Below are 26,298 nucleotides of genomic sequence, written 5' to 3'. Positions count from 1 at the left end.
CAGCTGTTGCAAAAGTACAACTCCCAGCATGCATAATCTGAATGTACGGGAAACTCACCGTAACCCGCCAGTGCGAAAGTACCCTAAAAACACTACACTAACACATAATAAAGGGTAAAACACTACATATACACCCCCTTACACTGCCCCCCCCCCCCCCCCCCCAATAAAAATGAAAACTTATCGTACGGCAGTGTTTCCAAAACGGAGCCTCCAGCTGTTGCAAAACAACAACTCCCACCCTGTTTGGGAATCACTGGCGTAGAATACCCCTATGTCCACCCCTATGCAATCCCTAATTTAGTCCTCAAATGCGCATGGCGCTCTCTCACTTCGGAGCCCTGTCGTATTTCAAGGAAACAGTTTAGGGCCACATATGGGGTATTTCCGTACTCGGGAGAAATTGCACTACAAATTTTGGGGGGCTTTTTCTCCTTTTACCCCTTATGAAAAGGAAAAGTTGGGGGCTACACCAGCCTGTTAGTGTAAAAAAAAATTTTACAGTAACATGCTGGTGTTACCCCATACTTTTTATTTTCACAAGCGGTAAAAGGAAAAAAAGACCCCCAAAATTTGTAACGCAATTTCTCCTGAGTACGGAAATACCCCATATGCGGACGCACAACAAGGCTCAGGAGTGACAGCGCACCATGTACATTTCAGGGCTAAATTGGTGATTTGCACAGGGGTGGCTATTTTACAGCGGTTCTGACATAAACGCAAAAAAAAAAATACCAGATGTGACCCCATTTTGGAAACTACACCCCTCACAGAATGTAACTAGGGGTATAGTGAGCCTTAACACCTCACAGGTGTTTGAAGAATTTTCATTAAAGATTAGATGGGGAAATGGAGGGGGAAAAAATTCACTAAAATGCTGGTGTTACCCTAAATTTTTCATTTTCACAAGGGAAAATAGGAAAAAAGCCCCCCAAAATTTGCAACCCCACTTCTTCTGAGTAAGAATATACCCCATATGTGGATGTAAAGTGCTCTGCTGGCGCACTACAATGCTCAGAAGAGAATGAGTGCCAATGGGATTTTGGAGAGAAAATTTGTCTGAAATTGAAGGCCACCTGTGTTTATAAAGCCCCCATAATGCCAGAACAATGGACCCCCCCCCCCACATGTGACCCCATTTTGGAAACTACACCCCTCTTGTAATGTAATAAGGGGTACAGTGAGCATTTACGCCCCTGTAATTTTTTATTTGCACAGCCCACTGTTCCAAAGACCTGTCAAACTCCAGTTGGGTGTAAATGCTCACTACACCCCTTATTAAATTCTGTGTGGAGTGTAGTTTCCAAAATGGGGTCACATGTGGGGGGGGGTCTACTGTTCTGGCACCACGGGGGGCTTTGCAAATGCACATGGCCCCTGACTTCCTTTCAAAACAAATTCTCTTTCCAAAAGCTCAATGGTGCTCCTTCTCTTCTGAGCATTGTAGTGCACCAGCAGAACACTTGACATCCACACATGGGGTATTTTCATACTCAGAAGAGATGGGGTTACAAATTTTGGGGGTAATTTTCTCCTATTACCCCTTGTGAAAATGTAAAATTTGGCGAAAAAACAGCATTTTTGTGAAAAAAAAAATATTTTTCATTTACACATCCAACTTTAACAAAATGTCGTCAAACACCTGTGAAGTGTTAAGGCCCTTGTTACGTTCCTTGAGGTGTGTATTTTCCAAAATAGTATGCCATGTGTTTTTTTTAGGGGCTTCCTAAATGCGACATGCCCCCCAAAAATCATTTCAGCAAAATTTGCTTTCCAAAAGCCAAAGGTGACTCCTCTTCTGAGCATTGTAATTCGCCCGCAGAGCATTTTACGTTCTAACATGGGGTATTTCCATACTCAGAACAGATCACGCCCCCTCCCATGGGCTTGCATTGAAGGGGCGGAGCGTGACGTCACACGGGGGCAGGGCCGTGATGTCACAATGCTCCGGCCCCGTGATCGCCAGTAATCAGACCCGGAGCGAACATGCTCCGGGGACTGATTGTAACCGGGTGCTGCGTGTAAGATCACGGGGGTCCCCAGCGGTGGGACTCCCGTGATCAGGCATCTTATCCCCTATCCTTTGGATAGGGGATAACATTTCTTAGCACCGGAGTACCCCTTTAATATTAGTAATTTACAAATCTGTTTAACTTTGGCACCAGTAGATTTAAAGAAAAAAAAAAAAGTTTTCCACCGGAGTACCCCTTTAAAAATGTAGATGATTGATATTGGGATTGTAAGGTTGGAGTACTGGTGTCTCTTGTAACTTTCTGCACTGACACCATCTTAAATTTTCCTGGATATGGAGCCAATAGAATAATACAAATGATTTACAATCTCCATGTGATATGGCCTTATCCTTACACAATGCACAGTAACTAGTGCCAGGGGTCCGGCTTCACCTCATCCAATCAATGAGGTCCTGTCCCCATGACCGCATTGTTCTTGAATGTTTGGTCTAATTGGGATAAACAGAGGGTTTTCAGGGTTTCGGATGAGTAGTCACAGTAGGGAAAGGCTTTGATGGGCTGGGCCTATAATCAATGTGATGGACTTACAATAGGTAGTAAAGTCACAAGACAATTGTGCTGGGCAGTGTTAGTTTAGGGCTTTGTCTTGTTACTAAGTTTAGAAGCATAAGCATTTGTGGACATTTGGGTCAGGTTGGAGAGAGTGGAACTTGTGAAAGTGCAGGAAACAATCATTTACACCCATTGTTTGTGCGTTTTGCTCTTCTTTTCATGATTACATTGAAGATAGTGGAGGATTCAGGAGAAGGCAAGGACGGCAAAGGAGGATCACAACAATGTTCGATTTATACTTTTCTGAGATCTTTTTTTCAGATTTCTAGAATTCTGCATAATCAATTAACCCCTGTAACACTGGCTTCCCATCTGGAGAGGCCATCCTTGAATTATGTCTCCGTGGTGTAAATAGTGAGGTGGCTTCCCTTGTGAAAGTTCTTGGAGGGATAAGCGGGCTGGCTGTAGCCCCCACCTCTACTCCATAGAGGAAACCTGAACATTTGGTTGTGTGTAGGGAGGCCATTCCTGCTGTCTACAGATGGTTGACTCTTCCATTTGGTTTGGCTGTAACTTTTCTTTCTTTCTGCAGTAGAGTAGATTTGCATACTCTTTTCCATACAATATTGCTTGATATCACTGATCTCTTTCCTGTCCCCTGAGCACCAGGACCTTTAGGCAAGGTTCATACTATAGAAATCCGTTTTGAAATTCCAGTGCAGCAGAATCCTATTGCTGTAAATAGGATTTTGCTGCATAGTTCACACTAAAGAATTTCAGCAGTAGAAATTCTGCTGTTGAAAGATAGATCTTGCTCATTCTTTCTGCGGAAATTGTGCATTTCCATCTATGGGGACAGCAATGTTTGTATGGTCCTAAGTCTGAACCCAGCCTTACAACTCCAGATGTTTTTCCAAGGCTGCCCGTGTTTTGGCTTAAGAAATATATTACTGTATTAAATGTACATCTGATCCTTACTTGACTTTGAAGTCCCTTTGTACCCTGAATAAGATGCTTTTTGACGCCTGGTTCTTTTTATTTCGGTGAATTCAATAGAATTCAACAAATGTATTCTCAGCCTGTCTGGTGACAGTTCTTTTTGTCCAGGTTTATTCTGGCCACCCCGTAGACAGGATCTGCCAGATGACTTTTATGTGCCTACCCCGTATTTCCTCTTTAATATTTTATTCTATTTATAAAGACAGGAACTGGCCCGCACATCCAAATAGATGATAAAGCCCTCCAGGCGATGCCAGGGATCAGTCAGATGTATGTAAAAGGTACAGGATGTGTAGGTACTCGGTGCTGCACATTGTGATATTCATGAAATGTTCCCATACATCCTGACCGGCCGTTCCTGTTTTTGTCAGACACCTGGTTATGTAAGCGACAACTGATGAGTCCCAGATTCCAGGCATACAGGCAGACCGGCAGCCTATGAAAGGTATGTATTTACTTTTCTTCTGCCCATCCAGACCTGTCAGAAATCAAAAGATTCATACACTTGCTGAGCCTTTCCTGTGTGTGGTAGAACATAGAGACAACACCCTGCTGAGGAACGACAGAAATTCAGAGTATTTCACTGGAGAACCTTACAGCTTATCTATTATCAATAAAAAGCAGATAAGAAGTCGACCTCTGCAGCCAAGAGACTGCCTATATGGAACAGAGTGCCTATGATCCATGATGACAACACCACCACAATTATCATAGCCATAAATTCCATCTTTATATGTTACTACCCACCCAGCTGTGCACCACTACAAACATGGCTGCCTATGCTGTACCACTGTCATCGCTGGAGAGTGCCTGAGTACATTGCACTTGTGAGCTCTTAGCATTACCAGGCCTCTAAATGGTTGCCGACACCTTATCTCCTGCTTCTCTTCTGTACTGCTGACAGTATAGTGAAAAGCTAGGCACACATTACTTTACTTTAAAGTCCACAGGCTCAGGGGCCAGAACTAGAGATGAGCGAACTTACAGTAAATTCGATTTGTCACGAACTTCTCGGCTCGGCAGGTGATGACTTATCCTGCATAAATGAGTTCAGCTTTCCGGTGCTCCGGTGGGCTGGAAAAGGTGGATACAGTCCTAGGAAAGAGTCTCCTAGGACTGTATCCACCTTTTCCAGCCCACGGAAGCACCTGAAAGCTGAACTAATTTATGCAGGATAAGACATCAACTGCTGAGCCGAGAAGTTTGTGACGAATCGAATTTACTATAAGTTCGCTCATCTCTAGCCAGAACTGCTGAAACCTCCGTCCATCCAGTTTTGCTTATTATCCTGTGTCGATTCTGAGAAAGGAAATAACCCAGCGAATTAGCCAATTTTCATCTTATTAGGGGGAAAAAATTCCTATCAAGGTTTTCTTCACTTTTTGTTGAAACCTTGTGCTAATATAAAGAAAAATCAAGGTTATTCCATCAATTTGCAATCAGTACCCCATAGGGAGTATGTAAAAATAGAATTTTATTAAAAGGGCAGTTTATTAAAGCGGAAAAAAATATTATTATAACACTTGAAATGTAGCTCTGATTATCTTACTAAATTATGACCTGAAGTGATTTATCAAGATTTTGACAGATAAGTTGGAGGTGGTTGTCCCTTATATCATTGACAAGGATCAAGGGGGGCTTGTGGATACACAGGTAGGAGGGGAATAACACCAGACTCGTACTCCGCCCATGGACATCTTTTCCCCTATCCAAAGGATCTCCAGGCACGCGGGTGGGGGGCTCCAGCAGCCAGACCCCAGCGATTGAACTCCCCGCAATCAGACATCTTATTCCCTATCCTTCGGATAGAGGATAAGATGTCATGGGGTGGAGTACCCTATTAATGTGTTGAAGAAAACAAAGTCTCAAGGTCTTTTACTGAATCTTGATGCCTAGAAGGCATTCAAACCCATAAGTTGACTTCTGATGGCGGCTGTGGAGGTTTGTGGTATGTCTAGTCCAATTCTTACTGCCGTTTGATCCGTGTATTCCCTTTCCTCTGCCCAGGTCCGTCTTCCTTATGCTACTTCCCATCTCCTACAGATCCATAATGTCACCCGCTAGGGCAGCCCTTTTTTCTCCTCTCCATTTTATTTATTTTTAATTTTTTTTGGGGGGGAGGGGGGGTTGCATGATGTCACGAGGGGGCGTGGCGTTACGCCACGTCTCCGGTCCCGGAAAGAAAGAAAAAATGCTTTCCAAGACTGGAGACCCTTTACCAATATAGTCTTTATGGCAGAGTAGACAGAGTGCCCTCTCCTCACAAAAGACACCTGAAGATTGCAAAAAAAAAAAAAAATGCCTAAAGGATGCTGACCAATATTCTTTTGTCTAATGCAGTGTTTCCCAAATACGGTCCTCAAGCACCCCCAACAGGTCATGTTTTCTGGATTTCCTTAGTCTTTCACAGGTGATATAATTATTTTTTCTCTCTAAAGCCGAGGAACGTGCTCTCGATTCACCCAAAGCGCAAGAAAAAGTGCAAACGTGTTACACTAAAAAAACGTGCACAAAGGATGCGGTCTATCGCAAGCCCTTCTCCGATAGGAGAGAGACCCCCCAACAAACCTTACCCTTCGCCTCCGGACCAAAAGGTACCTGCGAGGTTCCAGGTTCGATGTCCCTTTTCGCCGAAGCTACTAGGGGACTACAAATGCTCCCGGCATCCCCCTTGGCCAAGGTTAGCCAAGGTATCTGCCCGCAGAGCCGATAACGGTAGGTACCCTGCCAAAGCAGGAGTACCCGGGGTGTTTGCAGGGAGGTGCGGAACCTAATGGCCACACACACCTCCCCTAGACTGCTAGGAGGGACACCCAGAAGGGCTACCGCATCCTGACAAATCCTGTGAACACACAACACACAAAAAGTGACACAGTGAGACAAAAATAAATAAATAAGTGAATGTGTGCAGATATACTGCCCGGACATTCGGCCGGATCTATAAAAATAGCCAGAAGGCCGGGAATCAAGAGGTGAGTGCCACAAGGTGAAGAGATTATGGTGCCCGTGCTTCAACTCAGTGAGCCGATTCTCCCAGTGAGTTTCGGCACCTCGGGGTCACCACTCCCCGAGGCACAAAAGTACCTCGGCTCTAGACCCTCTCAGCCTCATGGCGAGACCCGGAGGGAACAGGTCACATCGGGGCAGCCGTCGAGCTGATTCCTCAGAACCAGCCCCGGAAAGCCCTGGTACAACAGGTGATATAATTATGGTCAGTGAATCAGACATCACCACAGTTATATCACCCATGAAAGACTGAGGAAATCCTGAAAACGTGACCTGTTGGGGGTACTTCAGGACAGTGCTTGAGAAACACTGGTCTAATGAAACCAGAATTGAAGCTTTTGGCTTCAATTGTATACATCCCGTCTGATGGAAACCAGGCACTGATGTACCTTGCTGCAGCCATGATTTGGCCTCTCCACCCCTTTTGGGTGATTTCACAAGGGTCATAACAGCTATTAATTTTACCTGTAGATTTGCAGTATGTCTATTATGCTGTGGATTTGCATAAGCTGTAAATATGGCCCTGGACAGGAGATGAGATTGTACAGGGGGATGCTGTATCCCATATACAGGTAGATGTTGTGGTACAGAGGAATGGTGTATCTCATATACAGGTAGATGTTGTTGTACAGAGGAATGGTGTATCTCATATACAGGTAGATGTGGTTTACAGGGGGATGCCGTCTCTCATATATACAGGTAAATGCTGTACAGTGGGAAGCTGTATCTCATATACAGGTAGATGTACAGCAGGATGCCATATCTCGTTTACAGGTAGATGATGTTGTACTGCGGGATGCCATATCTCGATACAGGTAGATGTCGTTTCTCATATACAGGTAAATGACATTGCACAGGGGGATGCCATATCTCATATACAGGAAGATGATGTTGTTCAAGGTGATGCTGTATCTTGTATACAGGAAGATGATGTTGGTCACGGGGATGCTGTATCTCGTATACAGGAAGATGATGTTGTTCAAGGAGATGGCGTATCTCATACACAGATAGATAGTGTTCAGGGGGATGCCTTATCACGTATACAGGTAGATGTCATTGGGGGGGGGGGGGCGTTTCTCATATAAAGGTGGATGTTAAGGGGGATGCCATATCTCATATACAGGTAGATGTCCTTGTACAGGGGATGCCTTATCTTGTATACAGGTAGATGTCCTTGTACAGGGGGATGCTGTATCTCGAATACAGGTAGATGTCCTTGTACAAGGGGATGTCGTATCTCGTATACAGGTAGATGTCCTTGTACAGGGGGATGCCGTATCTCGTATACAGGTAGATGTCCTTGTACAAGGGGATGTCGTATCTCGTATACAGGTAGATGTCCTTGTACAGGGGGATGCCGTATCTCGTATACAGGTAGATTATTTATTTATATAGCGCCTACAGATTCCGCAGCGCTTACAATTATGGGGTACAAACAAAGACAAGTATCAGACATAATATTACACAATAACTATTCAACCAAGAGGTGTGGGGATATGTTGAGGCAAATTAGAGAATGTTATAGGCCTGTCTGAAGAGATGTGTTTTTAGGCCACGTTTGAAACTATGGATGTTGTTGTTGAGTCTGAGGAATTGAGGGATAGCATTCCAGAGAACCGGTGCAGCACGAGTGAAGTCTTGGAGACGGGAGTGAGAAGTTCGGATTATAGAAGATGTTAGTGTGAGGTCATTAGCAGATCGGAGAGAACGTGTAGGATGGTAGACAGAGATGAGAGAGGGAGGTGCAGCATTGTGGAGAGCTTTGTGTGTGAGACTGAGGATTTTGTACTGTATTCTGGACTGAATTGGTAACCAGTGTAGTGACCGGCACAGGGAGGAGGCGTCGGTGTAGCGGCTGGAGAGGAAAATGAGTCTGGCAGCGGCATTAAGGATGGACTGGAGAGGAGAGAGTTTGGAGAAAGGAAGGCCTATTAGTAAAGAGTTACAGTAGTCGAGGCGGGAGTGAATCAAAGCAATAATGAGAGTTTTAGCAGTTTCAGTAGTGAGAAACAGGTGGATTCTGGAAATATTTTTGAGATGCAGGTGACAAGAACGTGAAAGAGACTGAATATGGGGAGTGAAAGACAGATCAGAGTCAAGTATAACTCCAAGACAGCGAGCCTGCTGCCCGGGAGTTATGGTAGTACCACATACCGAGATGGAAATGTCAGGGTTAGGTACAATATCAGTTGATGGAGAAAAAACAAGAAGTTCTGTTTTAGAAAGATTTAGTTTCAGATATAAAGAGGACATGATGTCTGAAACGGCAGAGAGATAGATGTCCTTGTACAAGGGGATGCCGTATCTCGTATACAGGTAGATGTCCTTGTACAAGGGGATGCTGTATCTCGTATACAGGTAGATGTCCTTGTACAGGGGGATGTCGTATCTCGTATACAGGTAGATGTCCTTGTACAAGGGGATGCTGTATCTCGTATACAGGTAGATGTCCTTGTACAGGGGGATGCCGTATCTCGTATACAGGTAGATGTCCTTGTACAGGGGGATGTCGTATCTCGTATACAGGTAGATGTCCTTGTACTGGGGTGGTGCTGCCGTACAGCGTATACAAGTAGATGTTGTCATACAGGGGGATGCCGTATCTTGCATACATGTAGATGTCCTTGTACAGGGGGATTCCCGATCTTGTATACAGGTAGATGTTCTCATACAGGGTGATGCCATATCTTGAATACAGGTAGATGTCCTTGTACAGGGGGTGCTGCCGTATAGCGTATACCGGTAGATGTCGTCATACAGGGAGATGCCATATCTTGCATACAGGTAGATGTCCTTGTACAGGGGGATTCCCTATCTTGCATACAGGTAGATGTCCTTGTACAGGGGGTGCTGCCATATAGCGTATACATCCCCCTGGATGCCATATCTCGTATACAGGTTGATAGATATCCTTGTACAGGGGGATGCCATATCTCGTATACAGGTTGATAGATGTCCTTGTACAGGGGGATGCCATATCTCGTATACAGGAAGATAGATGTCCTTGTACAGGGGGATGCCATATCTCGTATACAGGTAGATAGATGTTCTTGTATAGGGGGATGCCATATCTCGTATACAGGTTGATAGATGTCCTTGTACAGGGGGATGCCATATCTCGTATACAGGAAGATAGATGTCCTTGTACAGGGGAATGCCATATCTCGTATACAGGAAGATAGATGTCCTTGTACAGGGGGATGCCATATTTCGTATACAGGAATATAGATGTCCTTGTACAGGGGGATTCCCTATCTTGTATACAGGTAGATGTCCTTGTACAGGGGGTGCTGCCATATAGCGTATACATCCCCCTGGATGCCATATCTCGTATACAGGTTGATAGATGTCCTTGTATAGGGGGATGCCATATCTCGTATACAGGTTGATAGATGTCCTTGTACAGGGGGATGCCATATCTCGTATACAGGTTGATAGATGTCCTTGTATAGGGGGATGCCATATCTCGTATACAGGTAGATAGATGTCATTGTACAGGGGGATGCCATATCTCGTATACAGGTTGATAGATGTCCTTGTATAGGGGGATGCCATATCTTGTATACAGGAAGATAGATGTCCTTGTACAGGGGGGATGCCATATCTCGTATACAGGAAGATAGATGTCCTTGTACAGGGGGGATGCCATATCTCGTATACAGGAAGATAGATGTCATTGTACAGGGGGATGCCATATCTCGTATACAGGAAGATAGATGTCCTTGTATAGGGGGATGCCATATCTCGTATACAGGAAGATAGATGTCATTGTACAGGGGGATGCCGTATATCGTATACAGGAAGATAGATGTCATTGTACAGGGGGATGCCGTATATCGTATACAGGAAGATAGATGTCCTTGTACAGGGGGGATGCCATATCTCGTATACAGGAAGATAGATGTCATTGTACAGGGGGATGCCATATCTCGTATACAGGAAGATAGATGTCATTGTACAGGGGGATGCCATATCTCGTATACAGGAAGATAGATGTCCTTGTACAGGGGGGATGCCATATCTCGTATACAGAAAGATAGATGTCATTGTACAGGGGGATGCCATATCTCGTATACAGAAAGATAGATGTCATTGTACAGGGGGATGCCATATCTCGTATACAGGAAGATAGATGTCCTTGTACAGGGGGGATGCCATATCTCGTATACAGGAAGATAGATGTCCTTGTACAGGGGGATGCCATATCTCGTATACAGGAAGATAGATGTCATTGTACAGGGGGATGCCATATCTCGTATACAGGAAGATAGATGTCATTGTACAGGGGGATGCCATATCTCGTATACAGGAAGATAGATGTCCTTGTACAGGGGGATGCCATATCTCGTATACAGGTAGATAGATGTCCTTGTACAGGGGGATGCCATATATCGTATACAGGTAGGTAGATATCCTTGTATAGGGGGATGCCATATCTCGTATACAGGAAGATAGATGTCCTTGTACAGGGGGATGCCATATATCGTATACAGGTAGGTAGATATCCTTGTACAGGGGGATGCCATATCTCGTATACAGGAAGATAGATGTCCTTGTATAGGGGGATGCCATATCTCGTATACAGGTAGGTAGATATCCTTGTATAGGGGGATGCCATATCTCGTATACAGGTTGATAGATGTCCTTGTATAGGGGGATGCCATATATCGTATACAGGTTGATAGATGTCCTTGTACAGGGGGATGCCATATCTCGTATACAGGAAGATAGATGTCCTTGTACAGGGGGATGCCATATCTCGTATACAGGAAGATAGATGTCCTTGTACAGGGGGGATGCCATATCTCGTATACAGGAAGATAGATGTCATTGTACAGGGGGATGCCGTATATCGTATACAGGAAGATAGATGTCCTTGTATAGGGGGATGCCATATCTCGTATACAGGAAGATAGATGTCATTGTACAGGGGGATGCCATATCTCGTATACAGGAAGATAGATGTCCTTGTACAGGGGGGATGCCATATCTCGTATACAAGAAGATAGATGTCCTTGTACAGGGGGATGCCATATCTCGTATACAGGAAGATAGATGTCATTGTACAGGGGGATGCCGTATATCGTATACAGGAAGATAGATGTCCTTGTACAGGGGGGATGCCATATCTCGTATACAGGAAGATAGATGTCCTTGTACAGGGGGATGCCATATCTCGTATACAGGAAGATAGATGTCCTTGTACAGGGGGGATGCCATATCTCGTATACAGGAAGATAGATGTCCTTGTACAGGGGGATGCCGTATATCGTATACAGTTTAATTTCACTACACAGAGGTGTCTTATTTTATTTTTTTAAAGCACATTGAGCGCCCCTCATATAAACATTTAGCTGTCACATTTGTTGTGGTTGCCATGGTAGCCGGCCCGAGTGACGTCATTACGTAACGCAGCGTTACTATCCAGGTGTCCTGCTTGCCGTGTGGTGGGCGTGGTGTGTAGGGAGTGGGCGGGGCACTGACGCAGACGAACAGGAGGCGGGGGGATGACGTAGGCGGCCCCAGTCTCCGTGTCACACGGGAATACCTTCCAGGCGCAAGGTGGACGGCGAGAGGGTAGAGAGCGCGCAGAGCGGCAACATGAACCGGAGCCACCGGACTGCGGGCACCAGCAGCAGGTCACTGGGCACCGTGGAGGTAAAGAGCAAGGTACGTGCCCGGTACATGGAGGGACACCTGTCACGGGTGGAGGAAGGGAACCTGCCGGGGTGAAGAAGGGGAGATAGGGGAAGCATCTGCTGGAGGTAAAGAAGGGGACATAGGGGGGAGCACCTGCTGGAGGTAAAGAAGGGTATATAGGGGGGGGAGCACCTGCTGGAGGTAAAGAAGGGTATATAGGGGGGGAGCACCTGCTGGAGGTAAAGAAGGGTATATAGGGGGGGAGCACCTGCTGGAGGTAAAGAAGGGTATATAGGGGGGAGCACCTGCTGGAGGTAAAGAAGGGTATATAGGGGGGGAGCACCTGCTGGAGGTAAAGAAGGGTATATAGGGGGGAGCACCTGCTGGAGGTAAAGAAGGGTATATAGGGGGGGAGCACCTGCTGGAGGTAAAGAAGGGGACATGGGGGGGAGCACCTGCTGGAGGTAAAGAAGGGGACATGGGGGGGAGCACCTGCTGGAGGTAAAGAAGGGTATATAGGGGGGAGCACCTGCTGGAGGTAAAGAAGGGTATATAGGGGGGAGCACCTGCTGGAGGTAAAGAAGGGTATATAGGGGGGAGCACCTGCTGGAGGTAAAGAAGGGTATATAGGGGGGAGCACCTGCTGGAGGTAAAGAAGGGTATATAGGGGGGGAGCACCTGCTGGAGGTAAAGAAGGGTATATAGGGGGGGAGCACCTGCTGGAGGTAAAGAAGGGTATATAGGGGGGGAGCACCTGCTGGAGGTAAAGAAGGGTATATAGGGGGGGAGCACCTGCTGGAGGTAAAGAAGGGTATATAGGGGGGGAGCACCTGCTGGAGGTAAAGAAGGGTATATAGGGGGGGAGCACCTGCTGGAGGTAAAGAAGGGTATATAGGGGGGGAGCACCTGCTGGAGGTAAAGAAGGGTATATAGGGGGGGAGCACCTGCTGGAGGTAAAGAAGGGTATATAGGGGGGGAGCACCTGCTGGAGGTAAAGAAGGGTATATAGGGGGGGAGCACCTGCTGGAGGTAAAGAAGGGTATATAGGGGGGGAGCACCTGCTGGAGGTAAAGAAGGGGACATGGGGGGGGAGCACCTGCTGGAGGTAAAGAAGGGGACATGGGGGGGGGAGCACCTGCTGGAGGTAAAGAAGGGGACATGGGGGGGGGAGCACCTGCTGGAGGTAAAGAAGGGGACATGGGGGGGGAGCACCTGCTGGAGGTTAAGAAGGGTATATAGGGGGGAGCACCTGCTGGAGGTAAAGAAGGGGACATAGAAGGGCACTTGTAGGAGGAGGAGGCAGAATGGTGGGGCACCTGCCAGGGACAGAAGGGCCATCATGGATTAACTGCGTGGCTAAAGAAAGGGCACCTGTTGGAGGTGGGGGACACAGTGGGCTACCTACTGGTGGTGGAGAAGCTTAGTTTAATGGGATATGAGGAGGGGGATAATGGGGGCACCTTCTGGTAAAACAAGGAACATGGGAAACTTAGAGGGCAGAGGACTGTCACTGCCAAGGTATATAGGATCGGGGACAGAAGCAAATACTATCTTGGCCCCCTACAGTGTGGGAAGGAGGATATCCCATGGCGGGCACCGCCTAGTCATGTGAAGGTAGATGGCGAAACCTGCTGACCAGGAGTGGGGAGCATCTGATTGGTAGAAAACTGTGAACTGTTCAGGATAGGATGGTGTGTGTTTGGGGAAATGCCAGGGAAAAGCTGGTCGGCAGTTGAGGGGACCAGCAGGGAAGAAGTTAAATGGTAGTAGCTCCTACTGTGAACGGCAGGTGACCGTGGGGCTCTTACCCTCCTATCCTGGACAGTTCTATGGTCCTAGATACTTTGGGGAGTGTAGGGTGTGGTGGGCACCTGCCCAGATAGAAGTGTAGTTAGTGGGGGATCCACAGGAGGAAAGTTTCTCTGTGGCTGTGCTGTACTGCAGATTGTGTATGGCATATGGCTGACGCCCTCCCTCCATCCCTTGGTCTTTTTTTGTGTGTCCCTGCTTACTCTCAGTATTACATAGTGTCACTTATCACTTGTTACATAGTATCTCTTGTAGCTATTACATCTGCCCGTTACATAATGACCCGCTTTAGGTGTGTTGATTTCGAGAGCTAAATATAGAATTGGGAGCAGCAGCGCCAGGAATGTACGGATAGGAAGTTGCCCGTTGCTTACGTAATAGGGGTAAGAACTCCTATACACAGTGTTCAGATCAGCCTGTGCCCAGTGTGGTCACGATAAGCCAATGATGTCACATGGCTTGCCCTACTGTATGCAGCTGCAAGGTGCATATCACCTGATCTCTGTATACAGCTTATTCTGGCCATCTCTTACAGAGCAAAGTGTGTTGTCCTCTCTTTGTAGTGCAGTGTTTCCCAACCTGCGTGCCTCCAGCTGTTGCAAAACTGCAACTCCCAGCATGCTCGGACAGCCTTTGGCTGTCCGAGCATGCTGGGAGTTGTAGTTTTGCAACAGCTGGAGGCACCCTGGTTGGGAAACACTGCTGTAGTGGGACACTCTTGAAAACACCAAAAGCTATTTTTTATTTTTATTTATTTATTTATTTATTTTTTACACTGCTTCTGTCAAGTTGTAAAATATTTATTAATTATAGATAAAAAAGACGGGCTACTTCCCTAGAGTTCTGAACAACCACTGTGTCTGTTTACACTTTAATGCAACAATACAAGCATCAGTATATAGCATCAGTATATAGCTTGGCAGGTTTGCCATTGAAGACCTTGGATATGGAGGCAGTAGTAGTAGCTTTCCTAGAGTTTGTGTCAAATCCATCTTGTTATACAGTCGGATATACAGAACTGCAGATTCGCTTTTCAGCATCCTAAAAAAGCTGGCTGACCTCGCTAAAGTCCTGAAAAGCAAATCTACCTACCTTTGCCATGGATAAACATAAATATAAAAGTTTGCATTTCCGCCTCAGAGGTCCCACTAGTTGTCATTAATCTTTCCCACCACAACGTCTGCATAGCTCAGTGTTTCCCAACCAGGTTGCCTCCTGTTGTTGCAAAACTACAACTCCCAGCATGCTGGGAGTTTTAGTTTTGCAACAGCTGGAGGTGCACTGGTTGGGAAACACTGGCATAGGTCATTGTTCCTAAACCTGTGGCTCTACAGTTGAAAAGTAGCAGGTTAATGATCACTGGTAGAGATGAGCGAACTTACAGTAAATTCGATTTGTCACGAACTTCTCGGCTCGGCAGTTGCTGACTTATCCTGCGTTTATTAGTTCAGCCTTCAGGTGCTCCGGTGGGCTGGAAACGGTGGCTACAGTCCTAGGAAAGAGTCTCCTAGGACTGTATCCACCTTTTCCAGCCCACCGGAAAGCTGAACTAATTTTTGCAGGAAAAGGCATCAACTGCCGAGCCGAGAAGTTCGTGACGAATCAAATTTACTGTAAGTTCTCTAATCATTGGTATAAGTGTCCTCCTTTTAATGAGGACAGTGTTGTGGATTTGGGGGAACATTGCTCTAGAGCAGTGGTTTTCAACCTGTGGCTCTCTAGCTGTGGTGAAACATAATAGGAGTTGTAGTTTTGCAGCAGCTAAAAATTGACTGGTTGGAAACACTGCTGTCAATGCTCTTCTTCTAATGGGGACACTTGTTAAACCTCTGGATGTAAACAGTGTCCCCAGTCACTGACAGCAAGCAGAGATATTGGAAATGGCGGGAAAGTAAATTTAAATTCAAAGAACTTTCCAGCATACAATAAAGATGCTTTGCCTTAAACTACTTGCATACTGGCTTAAGTATTTACCATTAAAGAAAAAAGAAACCCCTTTATTCAAATGTGCAAATCTGCCTTTCAGGAGCCTGGGAAAGCTGAACTTTTACTTTTGCGTTAGATAGGATGGAGGCCGTATAGGTTATACCTCAGCATTTGCAGAAGCAGATTCTTGTAAGAACAAACAAAACCTCGGAAATAACGTTCATTAAGGTTTTGTGATTTTTTTTTTTTTTTTTAGGGGAAATGTTGTTGCCTCTTGGATCCTTTTTTTTTTTTTGCCACCCCCAGTGCTCATAGTTGTCCTGCGGTCCCCTGCCATCTAGGCATAGTGGAATGTGCCCAGAGTGGCCTACCCCAGGTAAAGACAGGGTTATTCTTAGTGTCTGGTTGCTGTGTCCCTTTCTAGTGACGTCGCCTCCTGCACGGATCTTAAAAGGGGTACTCCGGTGGAAAACGTATTATTATTATTTTTTTTTTTTTTTAAATCAACTGGTGCCAGAAAGTTACAGATTTGTAAATTACTTCTATTAAAAAATCTTAATCCTTCTAGTACTTATTAGCTGCTGAATACTACAGAGGAAATTATTTTCTTTTTGGAACATAGAGCTCTCTGCTGACATCATGACCACAGTGCTCTCTGCCGACATCTCTGGAAGGATTAAGATTTTTTTAATAGAAGTAATTTACAAATCTATTTAACTTTCTGGCACCAGTTGATAAAAATAAAAAAAATAAAAAAAGTTTTTCACCGGAGTACCCCTTTAATCCAGTACAGCGAGGCCCATGACTTCACTTAGGGTGGGTTCACGCTACGTTTTTGACCGGTCAGAAAACCGGATACGGGGCATAAATGAATCAGATAGTGACTCCGGTCGGCTCATTCAAATGAATGAGATTGGGGCCGGGTCCAGCTGGGGTACAGGAGCACCCGGTTTGGTCCCTGAATGTCAAAAATGTAGTGTGAACCCACCCTTACCCTGTCAGGAGCACTTTAAACTGGACTTCAGGTCAGTGGGTAGGAGACCAGGTGAAAGCTGTGTGCCCTGGACTCTGCACCTACTGTAAAGCATCGGACTTTAGTGCAGCAGCAGTTCATACAGATACTTGTTTTTTTTGTTTTGGTTATGTTCTTGCACATTGCACAGATAATAGTAACAAAGTTCATAAGGTTGAAAAAAGACCAGAGTCCATCACGTTCAACCTATATACCTAATGAGTCCCTACTGAGTTAATCCAGAGGAAGGCAAAAAACCCTCATACTAGAGGTAAAAAATTCCTTCCCGGCTCCAAATATGGCGTCAGAATAAATCCCTCGATCAACATTCTGTCCCTATAAATCTAGTATACATAACCAGCTATGTTATTGCTCTCCAAATTCATCCAGACCCCTTTTGAACTCTTTTACAGAGTTCACCATGACCACCTCCTCCGGGAGAGAATTCCACAGTCTCACTGCTCTTACAGTAAAGAACCCCCGTCTGTGCTGGTGTAGAAACCTTCTTTCCTCTAAACGTAGATGATGCCCCCTTGTTATAGATACAGTCCTGGGTATAAATAGATCATGGAAGAGATCTCTGTACTGTCCCCTGATATATTTCTACATAGTTATTAGTTCTCCCCTAAGCCTTCTTTTTTCTAAACTAAATAACCCTAATTCTGATAATCTTTCTGGGTACTGTAGTCCTCCCATTCCCCCTGTTACCCTGGTTGTCCGTCTTTGAACCCTCTCCAGCTCCACTATATCTTTCTTGTACACTGGTGCCCAGTACTGTACACGGTATTCTATGTGTGGTCTGACTAATGATTTGTGCAGCGGTAGAATTATTTCCTTGTCGTGGGCATCTATACCCCATTGATGCACCCCATGATTTTATTTGCCTTGGCAGCAGCTGCCCGACACTGGTCACTACAGCTAAATTTACTGTTAACTAAGACTCCTAAATCCTTTTCCATGTCAGTCGTCCCAAGTGTTCTCCTATTTAGTACATAATCCCAGGCCGGATATTTCCTCCCCATGTGCATTACCTTACATTTATCAGTGTAGAACCTCATCTGCTACTTCTCAGCCCAAGCCTCCAACCTATCTAGATCCATTTGTAACAGTGCCCTGCCCTCTATTGTGTTTACCGCTTTACAGAGTTTAGTTTCATCTGCAAAGATTGCTACTTTACTATTCATATGGTCATTCATAGATGCTATAGAGCAGTGATCTCCAAACTGCGGCCCTCCAGATGTTGCAAAACTACAACTCCCTGCATGCCCGGACAGCCAACGGCTGTCCGGGCATGCTGGGAGTTGTAGTTTTGCAACATCTGTAGGGCCGCAGTTTGAGACCACTGCTATTGAGGCAAATGAGGGGAATCATGTCGGCACTATCCCATGTTTTACTTTGGGATGTGTTAACCTGTAAGAGCTGAAATTGCTGGCCAACAAACGTCTGAAATTCTTGTACCAGGATGGTGGCGAGTGATGGAAGAAACCCACAGGGTTAATAAATGCAATCTCATCCAGGCAATATCCCTGCTGGCACACTCAGTATGAATTTACAGCTGTTCCACCATTGCCACAGAGACCACTCATCCTGCAGACCAGCCTTTAGCCTTCACGATCAGGCCCGACATTGTCTCTATAGTCAGTAGAGCAGTAGGGAGCATGGCGCAGGTGTATGTGACCTTGTGACCATTTTTCCATAAACCTCTTTATCTTGTGTATTTACCTGCATTGCCATTTCTATTCATTTGTAACCTTTGATATTTCACGTTTAGCCTGCAGCACACAGGTAGCAAGTTCCTGGAAAAATGTCTACAGCACAACAGATTTGTGTACAGAGTATCGAAGGGGTTGGGTTATGTAGATAAAGCTCTGCAACAATTTAAACCAATATAGACCTTGTGCTTTTCACAGCTGAGGGTTTGCTCCAATGTAATGAGGTACCCTGAAGTCCAATGCATAGAGGATTGTCAAAGCTGACACAGTGTAACGGACCCTCAGGTTTGTGAATGTAAACAGAAATGTTTCAGTTCACTCCCAGTAAGCAGATATTTCCAAGTATTGAAATGCGTGGCCATTAGGAAGGGGCGAAGCTTCTTGCCATACAGTTATATGACTAGAATAGGGATATGACATTGTGCAGTGACCCATCAGGTGGACACAGTGTTACTATGACATAACAGTGGGCAGTATAGTTCAATGTTCAGTGTCATTCACACCCATGGGAACACATCCGGGCAGCAGTTTGGTGGAATTTACTGGTATCCGTCTTGGGGCGATATGCTGCTGTTCCAGTCCTGCCTTTCTGGTGACTATGTTTAGAACAAAAGCCTGTCTGGTTGTATGTATCAGATTGTGTCTAACCCCCGAGGGCGCGGGAAGAGTTTACTTTACCTTAATTAAGTGATTCTGATTGTAAACAGATAACTGTCAGAACCACCACCACATCTTCCCCTCTGCCATCTATGACAGTCACTTGTGTCCCACTCAGTTTACGTAACATCTGACGTGTATTTTGTGAGCGTTGGCCAACATATACCTCTGACTTATGTCACTGTATAGTTGTTGTACTTACATTACCTATAGACTCCCATTAGAGATGAGCGAAGTTACAGTGATTCGATTCGTCACAAACTTCTCAGCTCGGCAGTTGCTGACTTTAGCCTGCATAAATTAGTTCAGCTTTCAGGTGCTCCGGTGGGCTGGAGACGACTTTAGCCTGCATAAATTAGTTTAGCTTTCAGGTGCTCCGGTGGGCTGGAGACGACTTTAGCCTGCATAAATTAGTTCAGCTTTCAGGTGCTCCGGTGGGCTGGAGACTCTCTCCTAGGACTGTATCCACCTTTTCCAGCCCAACAGAGCACCTGAAAGCTGAACTCATTTATGCAGGCTAAAGTCAGCAACTGCCGAGCTGAGAAGTTCGTGACAAATCGAATCGCTGTAACTTCGCTCATCTCTAACTCCCATGTCAAAAAAAAAAGGATCACATAGGAGAGAGAAAAAAAGAACAAAAAAATACAATCTCTCTGTGCTGCTACTCTGGATGTGGATTGAAGTCATACATGTGGTGTGTCGCTCATCTGGTTGTGTTGTACTGTGGGCACAACACCATAACTTGCGTTTACACAGCTTTTCTGGTGTGTCGGCAGTTTCACCTGGTTCAGCCGCAGCGTGCTCTCTGCAGACCCATAGAAAGGATCGCGTCCAGGAATACAGTCGTAGTTATTTCCAATGTTTTCACCTTTCGTCGAACCTTTCCGTATAGAAAAGGGGTAACGGGGGGGTGAAGGAAATAGAAATGACGCTGGAGTGGCGCTCCTGGGAGCGCCACTCCAGCCTATTTTCTATTTCCTTCAAACCTGTTTCCCTTTTCTATACGGGAAGGTTCGACGAAGGGTGAAAACTTAGGAAAAAAACTACGACTGTATGTAAAAAAAAAAAGATATATAGATTTATTTATTTTGTGAATGCCTCTGCATAGCAAAATGTAGATGGCCAGCAACTTACAATTCATCTGAAAAGTCTTCAGACTCTTTTTTTTTTTTATGTTGCACACTTGTGCTAGAATCAGCTGAATTCCTGTATCCCTAATACTTCTGCACTCAATACCTCATAAAAAGAATGTGACCTGGTTTCCTCCAGACATAACACTTAGGCCATGTTCACACGGCGTAAAATGTGCGAAATTTCGGCACATTTGACTAATTCATCGGGCACTAGGACCGCTCTGAAAAGCGCCATGCATCTCTGAGCAAAATCCGCGAAAAGAATAGACAAGTCTCTTCTTTTCACGGACGTCTGGATCAGCATTTCTGCTGTTTCTGACATGTAATTTCACCGCGTGAACAGTGTATCAGTGGGACTCTGCTGCAGCAAAATATTCCTGCAGAATTCCACATGGAAATTCTGCCATGTGAACGTACCTTTAGAATTGAGGCTAGAAAGCTTGTTTTTGGTTTCATCAGTTCTCAGGCTGGGAGTCATTTAGGTCCTTTTTATACTGAGAAGTCTTCTTTCTGGTGGATCTGCCATAAAGCCAAGATTCTTCAATTTAAGAAATATGGAGGGTTCTGTGCACGGTTAACTCAAGGTGTAGAAACCCCTTTATGGTCTATTCACACGTACAGTATTCTTCGCAGATTTAATGCGCAGGATTTTCTGTTGCAGATTTCAATGTCAATTAAATGACTGAACACAACTTCATATCCTGCGCATCAAATCTCTGCATAATACTGTATGTGAGAATAAAGATAAATGGGAAGTCCCAGTGTTACATTTCAAGCGTCAAAGCAAAGAGTCTAAATACATATGTGCATGTAAAGTGTTTGTTTTCCTTTTTTTTTTTTTTTTTTTATAGATTTTGTATCCATTAGCAAAGATTCTGTTTTGACTGTCATTTTGGGGCATTTAGTGAAGAAATTGAACATGTGAAGATGTTCTGAATTTCTAACCTTACTTTACACCTTAAAAATACACCATCCATGTTCTACAATTACAGTCATCTTGGTGTCAATAAAGTCTCATTATACATCAGAGGAACTCTGCTATACATTTTACACTACCGACAAAGAGTTCAAATAAACCTTAATCTTTGAAATTAAAATGCATACATTGTATCATACCTATGAAAAATATATTGATTACAGTACAAGTATTAGGAGACTCATGAAATATGGGAGATGGGTCTCACTGTACATACATTTGAAATTCATACACACGCTGTAGCATAGCAAGGTAGGCTGATCTTGTAGTCAAAATTTTATACAGTACATATCAGTCTTTACATATTAGCTCATATCAATCTTTACATCAATCTACATATCAATCTTTACATATTGTGCAACAATACAAGGCCAGTCATATTTGACTTCAAGTAGGACCAATGCATACACAGTGATAAGCTAACAACGAGAATATGTCTACCATAAAGTGCTAGTATGAAGAAAATATCATCCATATTGGGGACAGTAACAGATACTCCACCCCTAAGCTGTTTCGGAACCTTCCTATCTCAAAGGGCTATGTGATAACACTGGTGTCAACCAAATTTTCAGAGCTTTGTGCTGCGGTTTACACTAGTCAGTTTAGTAAAATTGGGCGTGTCCACATCTATTTACATGATATTTTCAAAAGGGTGAGACTCCAGTTTACATCAAAAATTTCACACCAGAAACGGTTAGTTTCTTTAACTTTTTTCTTAGTTTTTTTTGGGAAAAGGTGTTAAAGTAATTAAAAATAATTATTATATTTAAATTAGCTCACCACACCACCTTCACAGGTAGTGTGTCCTGCAAAACAGCTCAGGCTCCATTTAAGAAGTCTCAGAACTGATTGGGATTTATGCCAAGCCAGAACTCTCTCCAGAAGGAAAGAGGACCCATCTGCAGAAAGCTGTTTCGGGGTGTTTGCCCCTCATCAGTACAGAGCAGGGTGATCTGGCTTGGCTGTCGTGAGAGGCCTGTGGCTTTAAACGGGGTCAGTACTTTCCTCGGGGAGAGGACACCTCTTCAGGTGTAACGGAGATTCAAGTTAGGCCATTTAGCACTCCGCGGGCTCCAGCCCGCGGAGTGCTAAATGGCCTAACTTGAATCTCCGTTACACCTGAAGAGGTGTACTCACCCCATATATATTTGGCAGTTGATGACTTTTCCTGCATCAATTAGTTCAGCTTTCCGGTGCTCCGGTGGCCTGGAAAAGGTGGATACAGTACTAGGAGACTCTTTCCTAGGAATGTATCCACCTTTTCCAGCCCACCGGAGCACCTGAAGGCTGAACTAATTTACTCAGGAAAAGTCATCAACTGCCGAGAAGTTCGTGACGAATCGAATTTACTGTAAGTTCGCTGATCTCTAGTCACTGCACCTGCATTCACATTTAAGCTCAGAAATGTTTTATTTATACAGTTATTGCTTGTCATGGAACCATGGAATACTTAGTGAGATGTTTCCGCCAGAATTTTCTGTGAAGTAAAATTTGGCACAAAAAATCCAATATGGCTGCAATTTTTTTTTATTTGGGGCGTGAAAAAAAAGTAGCGCGAAAATGAATTTTCATATTTTCAAAGCAGCACAAAAGACCTTTGAAAATGTGAGGAGAAAATTAAAAAGGTGTGAATAATATCCCTGGAAAAGAAATTAGTTATTTTTGAGAATCTCCTCTACTGTGTATGCATTTTACACTTTCTCGTGACAATTAATGAAATATCAAATAAAGTGCAAAATATGTGATTCTGATCTCCCAAATTTGTATATAAACGTACAAGTGACCACAAATATTAATGTTGAAAAACATATGAAAATTAATATGTATACATAGTCAATTATAAACTACTATAATACACTCAAAAACGCTAGCAATAAAAAATAATGTGCAAATTACTAAATAATTAAGGGACAAGTGTTAAATTAAAAGTACTGATTGTATTATTTTATATATACAGTAAAGTGACATGAGAGAGTAAAATTCATACTCTTATAGGCGGAAATTTATCAAAACCTGTCCAGAGGAAAAGTTACTGAGTTGCCCATAGCAACCAATCACTTCTTTAATTTTTCAGAGGCCTTTTAAAAAATGGAAGAAGCTATCTGGTTGCTATGGGCAACTTAGCAACTTTTCCTCTGGACAGGTTTTGATAAATCTCCCCCATAGACGTTATACTTAATACTTTTTGAGATGGTAATATGATGTAGAACCCCTGTGACTGGTATTCTTCTCAACAGGATATAGGGAGGGGAAATGTTGCAAATATATCACATATCAAAAGCTATACCACTATAAAACATAAAGGCAAAACAAATAACGTTGAAAACATACAAGAGGATATACATTTATTTCATCATAAAAATGGAGAAAAACGTAATTGCCCTTTCAGACCATTTGGTTTTATGGCCCCTAATACCGCATAATTGTGACCCAAAATATCTGAAAATTAGGGGCGTTGAAAAAAAAATCAATATGGAATACATAGGGGGAATATAAAAAAGATCCCCCCCCCCCCCCCCCCACACGGATCCTTTTTTGGATATTTCATGTAATTGTCATGAGAAATAAATGTAAAATGCATACACAGTATTATTAAATAGCTACTGTCTAGAAATGGGGTAAGCATACAACTTGATATGTGGTGCTTCAGCTTGGAGATGTGTCCTGCCCAGCGACTGAAAACTCTGCGTTGCGCAACCCCCGGAAGTGTATCTTTGGGTGCCACTATACCTGAACACCAGTGACCAGAGTTGACCCTCATTTAGCAAGTATAAATAGGATGGGGGAAGACATGAGGCTAACTTCCCCCTTGAGAAAGGAAGGTTCCGAAACGGTGTGGGGCTGGAGGGGGAGTCTCGATTACTGGGGGAGATTTATCAAGACCCCTGGAGAGGCAAAGTTGCCCATAGCAACCAAACATATCACTTCTTACATTCTCAACAAGGCCTCTGTAAAATGAAAGAAGCGATCTGATTGGTTGCTCTGGGTAACTTGTTAGCTTCTCATTGTGTACGCATTGGTCCTACTTGACGTCAAATATGTTTGGCCTTGTATTGTCGCACATGTGAGCGAATATGTAAAGATTGATATGTACTGTACTACATTTTGACTACAAGATCAGCCTTCCTTGTTATAGTGTGTATTCAAACCCATCTCCCATGTTGTGTATACCAGCCCAGCAGAAGCCAAGCTCTTTGGGTAAATGGAGCCCTAAAGTTACGTTGTGCGATGTATAGAAGAAGCTTTTCCTGGCGTATAGTTAAATGCATTACTTATATGTGATGTGAACAAAGATAAGTGTGTTTAGCTGAGGTAGTTTCCTGACAGCAGATATCAGGGGAAAGAAGCTTCAGGCATGTTGGACTTCAACTGCATAATCCTATTGTTCTCAGGTTGTTCTTGCTGGCGTGAATGTATGGTATAGGGACAGAGGAGCCTGAAGTGTGTTTATGGCAGAGAAGTCTGGCAGCAGATTTCTCCCGGTTTCCTATTGAAAACATTTGCACGGTCTGCTGAGTGTGTATTGGGGGGGATTGGAAAAGAGATGTCGGCTGCCAACGATTTTGGATGTTTGGCCAGCGTTAGTGTCGAATATGCATGGTTCACCATAAGGGGATTATGAAGTGCATTGGTCTGTGGGACCACAAGGCAACTTCTCAATGTTGACACATACAAGTATCTTGGGTCCAAACAAATATATGCACATCTATATACAGTTACATACTACACGTATTTAAAGTACCATACAGAAACACACATACTCATAGAAAGGTTACAAATGTATGGTTACTCCTCATCCTACAGTGTTGATCCAAAGAAGGCAAAAAAGCCTGATGTAGAGGAAATGAGAATAATTTTCTGAATCGGTGACACGAATGTATACGCATCTGCAGGTACACAGATATATACACTTTGATGCCTGCTCTAGCTGTAATAAGCTGCTATTTTTACAGCACATTATCCATTCTTGGAAGACTATAATGTGGTTTTTGTTTCCTCAGTAACTTGTGAGCGCTGATCGCTTGTTTATTAACCTCCATGTTTCATGCAGCAGAACCGTCACTCAATGCTGCAGATCATCCCTGCTCAGCACTCCTAAGAGTCTGCTCAGTGCGGGGAGGTTTTAGCATGAAGCTCACATTTATACTGTATATCGTGTGTGTATTTATCTATCTCATATCTATTTATTTATCTATCTCATATCTATCTGTGTGTCCTAGATTTGCTTTACTCTGTTCATTCACTCCTCCATGCTTTCCTCTGTCTGTGACCGGATTAACAAATGCCTCATCCAGTTTGGCTGCATTTTCATATGACCTCGCCATTCAGCCGTTAATAGAAAATTAAAGGGTTCACCCCGCACATAACTGGGGAGCAGTAAACCAGAAATTCCTTCACTGTTTACTGTATTCCTGCCATGTTCTCTGCTATTAATAGGCCATATATTATTATTCTGGGAGCTTGAGGAGTTAATCAGAGTTTGTGAGCTGCATACCTGCAGTGGTGAGTGCAGCAGATGAGGCACAGCAAGGTATTTGCCTTAAGCCTCAGTGTTTGCGCGTTCGGTGTTTATCTGCCTGACTCAGGCTTTCGGCATTGTCCTTCTCAGTACAGGCAGTATGTGTGCATTGACCTCTTAGTCACACATAGGTGTGTCTCATTGGAGCGGAATAAGGTAACGGGACGTACACAGCTGACGACAGACAGGGGGGTGTCTCGTGCAAAACAATGGATTTATGACATTTCCACGAAAACAGAGAGACTGTGTGTCAACGGGATCTGCTAGTTACATGCATCCTGATTGGGTGCTTATCAGGAACCATGAAACCATAAACCTATTGATCCCTCTTGATTCTGCCTATAGTTCTCGCCCCCCATTGCTTTCAACCTGTTCTGTGCACTC

General features: G+C 44.2%; 1 protein-coding gene across 1 annotated transcript in view; it reads left to right on the top strand.

Annotated features, from left to right (window-relative positions):
* Positions 1–11,780: 11,780 nt before the first annotated feature.
* Positions 11,781–26,298, top strand: part of PARD6B (par-6 family cell polarity regulator beta) — a 30,402-nt gene continuing 15,884 nt past the window's right edge. The window contains exon 1 of the mRNA XM_056549216.1: positions 11,781–12,200. Coding sequence (XP_056405191.1) covers positions 12,132–12,200 — 69 coding nt within the window. The 5' untranslated portion in view covers positions 11,781–12,131. The remainder of the gene's footprint in view (positions 12,201–26,298) is intronic.

The sequence above is a fragment of the Hyla sarda genome, chromosome 12, assembly GCF_029499605.1.
Source record: "Hyla sarda isolate aHylSar1 chromosome 12, aHylSar1.hap1, whole genome shotgun sequence".
Classification (NCBI taxonomy): Eukaryota; Metazoa; Chordata; class Amphibia; order Anura; family Hylidae; genus Hyla; species Hyla sarda.
This window is presented reverse-complemented; position numbering and strand designations above follow the sequence as displayed.